Source organism: Phasianus colchicus, chromosome 8 (assembly GCF_987193195.1).
Source record: "Phasianus colchicus chromosome 8, bPhaCol1.hap1.1, whole genome shotgun sequence".
Taxonomy (NCBI): domain Eukaryota; kingdom Metazoa; phylum Chordata; class Aves; order Galliformes; family Phasianidae; genus Phasianus; species Phasianus colchicus.
The window spans coordinates 21,879,950-21,892,591 of record NC_143443.1 but is presented as its reverse complement, the minus strand read 5'-3'; the positions used below and the strand labels follow the sequence as shown (position 1 = coordinate 21,892,591).

At 38.2% G+C, this 12,642-nt stretch overlaps 1 protein-coding gene across 5 annotated transcripts in view; it reads right to left on the bottom strand.

Moving 5' to 3' along the window:
* LOC116231746 (heparan sulfate glucosamine 3-O-sulfotransferase 1-like) overlaps positions 1 to 12,067 on the bottom strand; it is a 41,582-nt gene extending 29,515 nt beyond the window's left edge. For 2 of the 5 annotated variants that reach the window (XM_090145286.1, XM_031597705.2), the window contains exon 1: positions 9,465 to 10,379. Coding sequence is in view for 1 of the 5 variants with exons in the window: in XM_090145284.1 (XP_090001410.1) it covers positions 11,896 to 12,040 (145 nt within the window). In the remaining 4 variants the exon portion in view is untranslated. Of the gene's footprint in view, positions 1 to 8,917; positions 9,371 to 9,464; positions 10,380 to 11,895 lie in introns of those variants that run through there. The other 3 variants (XM_090145284.1, XM_090145285.1, XM_090145287.1) reach the window with 3 other exon arrangements.
* Positions 12,068 to 12,642: the final 575 nt, after the last annotated feature.

Sequence of the window (12,642 nt, the reverse complement as noted above, 5' to 3'; positions counted from 1 at the left end):
TGACAAATAGAGGGGAAAGACAACATGTACGCTAAGACTATAGATTAAAACCTAAAAATAAAGGTTTCCATTTAAAAATTTTAATGGTAAGGTGATGCTTAGGGCATGCATGCTGTCTTTCACAGAAGATTTACTGTGCTCAAAAAAAAACCTCAGATAAAGTATTAATTTAAAAGCAAACAGCAAGAATTTCAGGCGCTAGCAGATGTTACTTCCTTACACTAGCCTCAGAAACAACTAAACCAAGAATTTATTTAATATGGCCACAAATTAAGAGAAGGGGAAAAGTTAAATAAAAAATAGATTAAAAAACCCAGAGACAAAAAACTGCAAATACACATCAAGGGAACCACAGATAGATATAAAAGAAAAAAAGTCTGAAAACAGACTGCTTACAACTATCTATTGAATACACTGAACAACAAACAAGACAAATGAGCAAGAAAATAGAAAAGAAATGTAAAAACTTAAAACAGTTATACTGAATTTTGCTCCTTCATCAACATAGAATAAGATATCTTCCAAAAACATAAAAAAAAGCATTGTAAGTATTGGCATTATATATAAAGTAAGGGAAAAAGCCTTATCTGTAACAAAGAGGTGGATAGGACCTTCATCTCTGATACTTGTTTGAGTAATACTGAGTGGACCCTAGAAAGAATTGCCCAGTTGTTTCAGGAGAAAACAACTCGCAGCCGTTTCCATCTCCTGGAGCCTAATTTCATTTCCTTGACATTAAATAAAAAGGGAGGCAAAATAATTTCCTTGTGGCTTTGCACATTGGATTTTAATATTCAATATTTATTTTTCAGAGCTATTCCATGTGATACACACATTAAACAGAAATGTATTAAAGTATTTACTCAATATCAAAATTAGTGTGTTAGATATTAAGAACTACAGATGGAGTTATTTGATACTTGGATACTCAGCCAAACAGAATGTAAATTTATCATTCTGTGGAATTCTGTGGATTCAGTAGTACAAGAGATGTTCCACTTAGAAACGTAGATAATTCCTAGATAATTTGGAGGAGGAGAAAGAAGTTCTCCCCAAGCTACTTTTTAAAAAAAAAAAAAAAGAGGAATATGACAAATTTTTGACAGCCCTTCCTTACAATAGGGATCCCTTGAATTTGGTTAGGAGTATGAATGAGCATTTCTGTCACAAAGAATATTTTCTCGTGAAAGGAAATAAATCTCTATAAAAGGGCGGTCAAGCACTGGAATTAGCTGTTCAGGAAAGTGAAGGAGTCCCCATAAATACCTCCATATTAAGAAACACATTGATGTGGCACTATAGAACAGAGTTTAGTGATGGGACTTGGCAGGTCACACTGACACTTGATGAAAGTTTTTTCCAACGTGAATGATAATTCTCTGATACTATGAAATAGCAAGATGAAGTAGTGTTTCAACATAAACACTTACATGTTTTACTCTGTAATCCTAATGTCCTTTTTGCTTATTGAAGAATCTTTTATAAATAAATGCAAAATTATCTCCACCAAAACATCTAAGTGCAATTTAAGAGCTTGTCAGTTATTCGCTTCCTCGCAAATGAAAGTGTAGCAAAATTGTTGTATCAATTTCAGAAATTAGAATACATTTTGATCACAAAATTTCTATTAGCAACAAAAGAGCAGCCCATATTCCTTTATCTAAATGTAAAGTAATATGATCAGCTTGTACAGAAATAACATGTTAAAAGGTACACTTTTTATTCTAGATTGGCTGAGCAGTATTCTGGATTGGCCCTAATCAATATATAAATCATTAACTGCTTACTGAAAATGTTATACACTGAATATTAGAGTTTTTACAAAAAAAAAAATAATAGTGCACTCTAACAGCATCACCTTCTAATGCAAGCTAGGACAAATTCAAATATCTCCCAGTGAGTAATATACACTTACGTTAGATGCTTTGTGCATTCCTACTGACCTCTGTTTGATTAAAGAAGCTGCTTCATTAGGGAAGCAAACTTGAATAATTCCTTGGAGTATTGCAGCACACCACTCTGTGCATATGACCACATAGGAATTCAAAATAGAAGAGTACAGTACTGTTTCCTCTATATCTGATCATCTGACTTTGGAAGAACAACTCTTTAGTGACTATTTACAGTATTTTAGTTATCTAAGAAGCCACACACGATTATGATAGCAGTCCCCTTTTCAAGATAAATTTAGTTTTGAAGTTCCCATATTCTATTACTAGTACTATTTAAGTTCCCAGGATATGGGAGCTAAAGGATGAACACAAAAAGCCAGGCAGCCAATAAGTATATTCAACTTCCATAACTTTTGTTGAGGGAAAAGTAAAGGAAGGGTAAAAACAACAAAAGCACTGAGCTAACTTACTACAGAGGCCAAATCTCTCAGGATTTTTTTTTTTTTTTTTTTTTTTTTTGGAGTGTGCAGGTATGGATCTTTAGGATCCAGAATTTTGGAGATAATATTAGAATTCAGTGGAGTATGAAAGTAAGAAGACTTTCCTCTTTCTTCATTCTCCAGTGCACATCAGATTTTGATTTTAGAAATCTCGAGAAGTACAACAAAATGTATACATTCTAGAGATATTTTATTAAGCTATGATACAAAGGGATGGAAAAACAACATAGCCAGAATGTCACTGATGCAAAAGTGGCCAAAGCTACTGCTATGAAAGACTCAACATTTAAAAAATATTGAATGAAATCAAAACTGTAAAATAGAACTCTGTAAATTAGGTAAACAGATAAAAAAAGACACCTAACTAAATTTAGCTTTCATTTACAAAATAAACTAAAGGTAGTCTGTGATACAAAGGAAGCACAATGAAATCACTCAGACTAATAGAACCTGATGTTTGGGATTAGGTCTAAAAGCTGTCTAACTTGCAACTTCAGGAAAAAAATTAATTGCTTATTTTCATAATGTATCTTAGGAATTTATCACCAGAAAGTGTCAAAGCTGACAACTCCAAATGATTTTCCATCTTAAACCTGACAGCTACTTCCTTTATTAATGATACAATGAGAAGCATGGCGATGTTGGAATTAATGTGAGAGAACTCTTTCATAGTGAAAATTGTCTATTTTCTTCAGGTATGATAAGGTCACAAGACAAAACATTTTATTACAATATTTGTGTATGGCTTAAAGAATCAGACTATCAAGAAGCTATCAACATCTAATTCTCAAGTTCCAGTAAAAATTTATTTTATGTTACAAACTGCTGTTTACCAGGATTTGCTGTCTTTCATTTAATAATGTCTGCCTACTCCCTAAAATGTTCAGAAATATTCATTCTATTCTGAATGAATCTTAAAAAAATTCTTCTTTGTATCAGTCACAGATAAATTCAGGGAAAACTACATCTGACTCCATTATCAAAGAGACATGACATTATCCAAGTTTTCAGAATGAAACTCTGTATCTTTGTTCCTCATAAATTAGAGCACATGTTGTAAGAACTGAATTCAGATTCTGAGGGAAGCAGTGCTGTGAACACTTTAAACAAGTTTATATCAAAATTCAAACTATCTGATTTTCTGATCTAAAATATATTGTCCCAATACTGTTTATTTGGGGAAGTAACATCAACCTGCTTCAAAACATGTATTGAAGATCATTATGTCTATAATGAGTTTTTTTTACCCAGTAAGAACATAAATGCAAAATTATGACAAGAGAACCAGTCCAGTTTTTCTGCATCTAGAAACAATTAATTTATGCTCAATATTTGCATTACTTTATTCATTCACCTATCAAAAACAATCTACTAAGTGATATTTTACCATCTATCAAGACAATATACCTCTCCTTTAACTTACTTTTGGGTTTTCAGATATCTACTAAGATCCCATCATAAATAAATACATTCATATAATACATTTTCTATAATTGATCTTTGCAAAAAATGGGTCTTTCTTTTGCAGTTTATACAATGTTTAGTTAGACATTCTTTTCATCATCTCTAAAAGCGTTTAAAGAAAGAGATTGTTTTATTTCAAGAGACTTAAAAGTAATACACGAAATGGTTGCTTAGTACTCAAAAGTACAGTAGTGGGGAAAAAGCATGAAACTATTTTCTGCACTGTTTTGTAGGTAACGTGCAACATTTTACCTAATAACTGGAACTTCTCCCTTCACTGAATTAGTGAAAAGGACTTCCTCTTGCCTTTCGAAGTTAAGCACATGTACAGAGTTAACATGAAACACCAACAAGAAAAAGAAAAACAGTTGTTTTGAAATTCAGATGATGCACATGCATCTATATTGATTTTGGAAACTGAGTTAAAGGCTAGAGTTGCAAGTCTGTAAAGGTGCCCCTCTTTCATTCCTAATTATCCATTTCAATTTAGAAGCCAAAAGCCATGTCTCCAGCTCTAGAGGCATTCTTCTACTGTGAGTTCCCACAGAAAGAGAATTAAGAATGAAACTGAAAAGACTACAAGATTGTTTCTTGAAATCAATATCAAGGTATTTAGACTGAAGTATTGCTAGCTCAGTATTTCCCTAGAACTATTTTCATTTCAAGGGGGGAGAAAAGAAAAAAAAGGAACTTCAATGTTTTAAGCATAACCGTTTGCAATGTTCTGTAAATGGAAAACCTTCAATTGATGAAAAGTTTCCTTTTTCTCACTCTTTCATACATACACACACCAAGAAAATGCAGCTTTTTAGCCATGACTTCATAAGCCAACAGAAAACTCTCTATTCAAGCAACATTGAATCAGTTTTCCTGAGGCAAAACAGCTTGACTATAGACCAAGCTTAAACGATGTGCTGAACATAACCCTAGAAATGTTAAGCTTCACTTACAATGAGGGTATTCCACTGTTTCATCTGCTGGCAGAGGAAATGGCATAGCTGCAGAGCATGGCATAGCAAGAGGAAACGTGGAATACAATGCAATTTTTCTCACCACTTGCATCAAGCATATGCTTAAACATTGAATTATTCAAACTTGAAGTACACTATTCATTAAACTGAATGAAAAGTCCCTTAAACTTTGTGAACTTCAGCCACCACCTGATTAATTCAATCCAATTTCACAATAAATTTCAGTTCTTCACATGTCAAGATCTTCACAATAAGCCCATAGTCTTTTTTGAGCCATTTAGTTAGATTAGATGCAAGATAGGAACTCACAAAGAACCTTTGTAATACCAGCAGAAATCTGTAGGGTACTACACTTTTTAAGTGGTGAGTAGATCTAGAATGGTGAACTAGATCAGAGCAGAGAGTAGACTGGCAAGTACACAGTGTTCTGCTTAAGTGTGATGAGAGAAAGTAACCTAGACAACTGTTATCCTCTAAGGATAGAATGTATCCTTCAAAGTATGGAAATTTTTTATTTAAAAGGTAATCAACAATAAAGAGAACCATTAAGAAAAAAAACAACACAAATCACAGGATAATTTCAACTTAATTGTAAAAAGAGATACCAGTCTGGAACAAAGGAGTTAACTTTTAAAAGAAAATATTAAATCAAAGGAAACCTGAAGTTCAATCTTTCCAAATTTCAGCAAAAAAAATTGATACAGCATCACACAGCAAGTATTGAGTTGTATCAGAAAATGATAAAGGTGTAACAAAAATAAGTAGATACAAAAGTAGATACAAAACTGATTATAGGTGACATAATGAATAAAAGTTTAAAATCGTTGTTCAGACTGATTTTATATCATGTGTTCCTTTGTGAACTTGGTAAAAAGGAGAGGCATTAAATATAAAAACATGAGGCTCTCACCATCCAACAGCAGACATTGGAGAACCTTTGTGATCAGTGCATTAGAAACACTATAGTAACATATAGAAAGTCTTCAAAGTCACATAAGCACAAACAACAGAATTTCTATGAGACACAATATCTAATCATTTCAGAACAACAGGAAAAGAGAAGTTGCATCTCTACTGCAAGACTTGATATGTACCTGTAGCACAAACTGTGTCTTCACCAATATCTGATTCAGTATTTTTAGTTCACCAAGACTAGCAATAGCAATATTATTTAAGACTTCTAGGAAACACTTCAGGAGTACAGTATTAAATGCAGGTAAGATATGTTCTGAATTCAGGAGAACCAAGTTACCAGGCTCTGAGTATTCCTTTCCACTTTTGCTCAGACTACAGGAGCTTGCTAAGACTTCTTTGATCTTAGCACATAAAAGCTCTGAAAGGCACATGATCAATGTTTATAATTTATTGAAGGCTACACGCCAAGGAGTTGTCCTTAAATAACAATATAGAGACGGTGCAAATTAGGAATCAAAGAATGTATTTAGGCTGGAAGTTAAAAGAAACTTCTAAACATTGGAGAGAGGTTTTGAAACTTTTTTTTTCCAGAAAGAGCAACAGGGCAAAGTACTTAACTATCTCTAAGGGAGACTGTGGTCAGTTTATGACTGGGATTAGATAAGGCTGTTTCCAAACAGAAAAGCCTCTTCTGCAGCCCTGAATTGCTATGATGAGGAACTGCTCCCTGTTCTGCTCCCCCATTTACCAGTATTTTTCCTTCCCACACTTCCCAGTAAAGATCAACCGGGGCTATGACAGGGCTAGAATTAACTTTTGATATTTAAGAGAAAACAGTCTTAAGACTTAACATTCTTCCCCACTACCTTGCATGTTTTTGTAGAATATTATATCAAAGTGGATAACTAAAGCTGTCCTTGAGATCAAGAGATTTAATCAGCAACTGAACAGAGCAGTGCATTGCAAACATACCAAAATGATACTGCCCCTTTCAGCCTTCATTAAATATCTGTCATCCATGCTAGGTTTCTGCTTATTATATGAATAGCAAGAAATAGAATTTGATTGTACTCCACACATTTAAGCCTAAAATTCTGGCAGCATCCTTTTTGTACTGAAGTTGCTATCTGAACACTTCACATAAATTTCTGTTAAGACATAGAGCTAACCATCCCCCTGCTCAATATACACAATTCAATGTTAATCATTGAATGACCCACTCAGACGTTTTCTTATGTCAAGACCAGTGTGTCATCCAAAACCAGCTACAGAATGTATTCACATGACTGTAGGTATGGACCAGTTGCCAAATAGTTATTTGGATACCATTAAGAGAATATCAAGCAGGGCTGCAGTCAGCAACCTCTGCTCTGCTTACATCTAAAAATAAATGTGCAGCATTTCCATGACAGAAAAACACACTTAACCTGTTGCAGACGTAGAAAAGGCAGGCAAGTCTGCCATTCACTGAACTGACCATACCCACAATGCATTGTATCAAACACAGTCATGACGCCGTACACACTGCAACTTGACACACACTTGGGTAGCTTAACATAAATTCTGCCTCAAATCTATACAAGACTGGAACTTAAGCAATGACAGAAGTTGTTCAAACCCCTACTTTTTTTCAGAACTTCGGCATTATCCATATGTAAACTAATAGCCAAATTAGTGTGGCCAATTAAACAGAGCAAAGACATTTTTATTCCAGTTATATCTCAGATCAGTAAATGAGCAGCACTTTCTATGCTTTGGTCACTTTAAGGAGATCACAACGTCATCTCCAGTTAGAAAAATCAGAAAAGAAAACAGATTGCACTCTTGTTTCAAGTTCAAGAATAAAGCCAGTGAACTCCACTTTTGCTATGTGTAATTTGATTTCTAGCATCATCATCAACAGAATCTTTTTTGCTCGCTTTGTTATAGGTTGGACAGAGTTCCACCTTAAATGATGTAAAGTGATATATGTGTGACTTAGTTCACTAACAGCATGCAGTACTGGAGTAAATGGAATTGACAGCAAGAGTCCATATTCCTCTCTCACTAGTCTCCTTTTAAACTTGTGCTTATTTTCTGTTCCCTCATTCTATAGCTCTAAAGCCATGGCAGGACAACTGCAAACAGCCTAGTTTTCAAAGTATGTGGTTAGCTTAGCTCATATGTTCTGCCTTATCTCTTAGATTTTGGGGTTAGTAATAGTTTATCTTCTTAGTCAAGCTCTTTCTCCCAGATGCATTCACACTCTTCTACAGTAAGGCTACAACTGGTGAAACTGGCAAATCACACGTGCCACTGCTATCAAACAGCCTCCCTTCTCAGATGACGTGACTTAGTGCAATCTACAGCCTCCACTGACAACACATAGTATCTTTTCAATTAGAAAGCAGTACTTTTACAGAACAATAGAACATATACTGTAAATAGCAAACATTATTATCAAAAATACGCTATCAAAGCAATTAACCCCAATTTAAATTAGTTCAGAAATTATAAAGCCTCAAACTAGTTTTCCCAGCAACAAAACTACCCAAACACTGCAAAATTCACTTGTGCCATGAAATTAAATTATTAATAAATTCTGCAGTATGAAATCATGATCTCACCACTCTGAAAATCCCATTTTCTGATTTACAAAGAAATAGCTGCCTCAAGAATAAATATGCCTAACACCAAGATTCTTACTGAGCAGTAGTTCTCCTCAATTCAGCTCCTCTAACAGACAAGTGCCAAGAGCTGTTCTGGTACTGGCTCAGAGGCAGTAAGCAGAACTCTTGGAAGCAGCTTATCACATTTTCTCAAAGGATGGAAATAATCAAAGCAGACATCACACAGATTTTGGCTGCTGTAGTTGAGAAAGTCAGCACTCTCGATGTAAGTTGTGGTCTCCCCAGTCCAAGTTTTCTCCATTCTGTATGCCAGAATTTTGTGCAAACCAAAAGCTAAAAGTAAAATATAGCAGCCTGGTTATTCTAAGTCTACCCATGTAAAGCAAAAATAATCTAAAGCATCATCCTCACATTACCAGCCACTTCCAAGTTTGCCAGAGATCTCAGGCTGTAATGTGTAAATCATTACATGTTCTGACAGTACTTTCCAAAGGAAAATCCACCTTAGAATTACAATAAAGAAGTACAGTTTAGCTTTAAATGAAATGATGTAGCTTTTGTCTGACCTGAGTGTCAGTCTTTTCCTAGTGGGAAATATAAATTCAGCATTTGGATACATAATCCTACAGCTCTCAGAAGCCGACTCCACCGCCAACACTTTACATGATTTATAGCTCTCCTCCAAATTCAGATGGCAAGTCTCGACGGAGCAGGTGCAACGGGGTATTTCTCCTTCGTTCGGAGATAATTTCCTCGCATGTAAATTAATTAGCGAGCCTTCATCACTCTCGCGCAAGCGGGGAGCACGAAGCTAATGGATTACCAGCGGTTAACGTCTCGCTCGGAGCGGTGACCCGGCGGGTTGCCGGAGGGAGGGAGCTCCGCGTCGTTACCGCTGAAGCTACAGCGTTTTTGACAGCATCAGCGGCGACAAAAGTGAGCCCGGCTCCCGCAGTTGTGCCGACAGTGCGCTACATCGCGGGGGAAACGTCCTCCGCGGTACCACGCGCTTTCTGCCCCCTCCCGGCGGCTTCAAGCTGCCCCGCCAGCACCGTGCCCCCACCCGCAGCCCTGCCCCTTCCCCGAGAGGGGGCGAGTCCCGGCTCCCTTTACCTCCTCCGGAGCCATGGAGAGCGCTGCGGCCGCTGTCTCGGCTCCGCACGGCTGGCAGAGCTCTCCTCACTCCCTCACCTCGCTACGCCGCGATCCGGCGGCACAGCCCGCTCCGCATAAATGCATTAACAGCAGCCACATCATGATTAATTCATCAGTCCGGTGACCAGAGGAGGAGGCACGCCGAGCGGAGCGGGGCTGAGAGGGGGTGGGAGCGCGCGGCTCCTTTCGCCCGGAGTTCAGCCCCCGCTGCCCGGAGGGAACTGCCGGTGCCCCGCCGCATTCAGGAGCCGCCCGCTCGGAGCACCGTCGGCGTTTAGCGGCCGCGGCTCGCGTGCCTCAGCTCGCGCACAGCGGCGACTCCGCGCTGCGAGTCGGGTTGCAGGCTGCGCGCCACAGCTTCCCGGGGAGATCCGTCACCTCGCGGGGGTACAGCAGCGGTGACGGGCTCGGTGTGCCCGCAGCCAGGCAGACGCCCCGGAGTGGAGGGCGGCCGCGACATCCCCGAGCTGCCCGCTGCCAAGGAGAGACGGGCAACGCAAGAACAGTGAGGGCAGAAAGGCCACTTAACCTCCGCAAGGCCGCCGTCACTTCATCAGGAGTGGGCTACAAGTAGCCCAATACCCCCCCCGGCGCGGGGCAAACAAGCGGCCGGCCTGTTGCTAGAAGCAACCCTCTGCACGCAACCCCCTGCTGCTCCAGCCCTGCAGCACCGCTGACTCCTCTCCTGGTTGCCCAGCACCAGGCTGAGCACGGGGCTTTTTGAGTTCCTTCACATGGATTTGTTTAAACTTGGGGCACACTGGACCTGGAGTTCGTTCACAGCAGGAATAAATCAGCAACAGCTTTGATTTTAAGGTTTTTAGGATAGCTGTTAAGCAAAGATCTACAGGAAACATACTGACATTCCTCTGTTTTTCCACTCACAAACACATCAAAGTCTCACATGACCAGCTGCCCCTGTAATACTACTAGTTATACATAACATACAACACCAAGCAAGAGATGCTTTGTCTTTCAGCCTTATGTCTTCCTAGACAGCTCCATAATCAGGCAATTAAGTTAGTGTAGAACAGATGGTTCACCACCTATTTATTACTACCTTACCTCATCCACAAACCAAGTTTGCCTACCTGTTAGAATCTGCATGCTTCAAAGGACTCCATTTGAATAGATCACCAATTCTTTATTGATCATGTGCCAGGAGCAAAAATTTCTCCTGTCACCTCTTGTGGAAGCAAGTATTTTCAGCATGACACAGTTATATATAGAGATTCCTGAGCATCAAACAGAATTCAAAAGCTGCACATAGAGAGGTCCCCCAAATTGTCACAAATCCTTCATTAGATAATCATTCAAGCTGTGTGAGGAAAGGAAAATGAGATGTTTTTGTTATTTTTCTTTTCCCATTATGCTGTATATTTTGTATACAAGTAACAAGAGTAATTACTTACAACTCCACAGCTGAGGTTGCATTGTGATTTGCACTTATAGCAGGACTAAAATCTCTGTGTTTCATACTTGAATGATTACAGTTACACTACACATTTGGTGCAATAACACTTGAGAATTACAGCTGATTTTTCTTTTTCTTTATAATATTTGTTTGCATCCTGTTGAGAAAAAAATTGCCTTCTTTTTCAAGTGTTTCTTATTTTCCTCACATTCCTGAATTTTCTCAGCATTAATTCAGAGCGTTCCCATATATTATAAGCCATACATACTGTAAGTTATGAACATAGGTAAAGCCAACACTGAATTTTGAACTTTTAAAATCAAACACACTAAGTTACCCTGTTATTTGACACAGTATTTTCTTAATAAGCAAAATCATGCAAATTTTGATACTAGTCTTAATCTCTCCCATTTAAATAGTTGCCTGTATAAAGATGCCTGCTTCTAGCCATCTAGCATTAAACTGGAAAAAGCACAGGTATTTAATGAGGTATTTAATTTGATAGGACAAGAAGAAATAGCCTAAAACTTGAACATAAGAAATTCCAGACAAACATGAAGAACAACTTCTTTACGGTAAGGATGATGGAGCACTAGAAGAGGCTACCCATTGAGGTTGTGGAGTCTCTTCCTGTGAGTATATGCAAGACTCATCTGGACACCTACAGGTGTGACTTATTGCAGGGAAACTTTTTTTTAACAGGGAGTTTGTCTCAATGATCTCTTGAGGTCCCTTCCAACCCCCACAATTCTGTGAGGTAGCAGATGGGTTATCAATGTGTTTGTATGAGAGGGATAAAAGTGCAGCATAACTAAAGGGGAGAGTTGAAGAACCTGTATGGCTATCTGTAATGCTATAATGCGATAGAAAGTACAGCAATGACAGCAGGGTGGCAAAATCCTAGGCTGCAGGAAGAGAGGATAAACCCAAATGCAGCAGCCATTCACAGAGAAACAAAGGAAAGAAGCTGCTTACCTTCAGAAGGCTTCAGATACACAAAGATCTCCAGCAAGATACTTTCACCTCTACTGCCAACACTTAAATGAGGGCTGGGAAGGGGTGGATCTTGACTCCACTCCTTTTGGTCATTCAGGTACATTGCATACACCTGAGCTTCCATGCATTGTTCCTGCCTTCCCACCAGGTTCTCAATCACTGCTTCAAGCCGTGACTTAGCATTCCTGCTACGTTATCCAAGTGAAAATCCATGTATCTGCTGTGTAAGATCTCCTGTTTACAAATGGCTTAAGGCCATGATTCAGAATAAAATCAACGTGGCTAATTTGGGAAGAGAGAGGACCTATTTTCAGCGCTTTTCACCTACTCTAAGCATTTTTGGAAATTCTCCAGATTCCTTATCACAGAACTCAATTGCATGGACAATTTCACTAATGAGTCAGTGCAGTGATATTCTGTGGAGCTATGTACCTATAAAACTATTCAAAATTTCAAAGCCTGGAAACATTCTATTGTTTCTATTTATTCAAATATAACTCTATGATTCTAAGAGATGCTTAACATCCTTGCTGGTATTACAAGAGGGACAGATTTATCACATATGGATGCATAGTTCCTGCAGCACATGAATTTATCTGGACAAAGAATCATTGGAAATATTTCAAGTTATTTTGGTGTTAACATTGTGGATCACTTTGAGTTTCAGTGCTGTCACATCTAGACATTTATTCTTGGCACATCTCTGCAAAAGATTAAATCTTGATC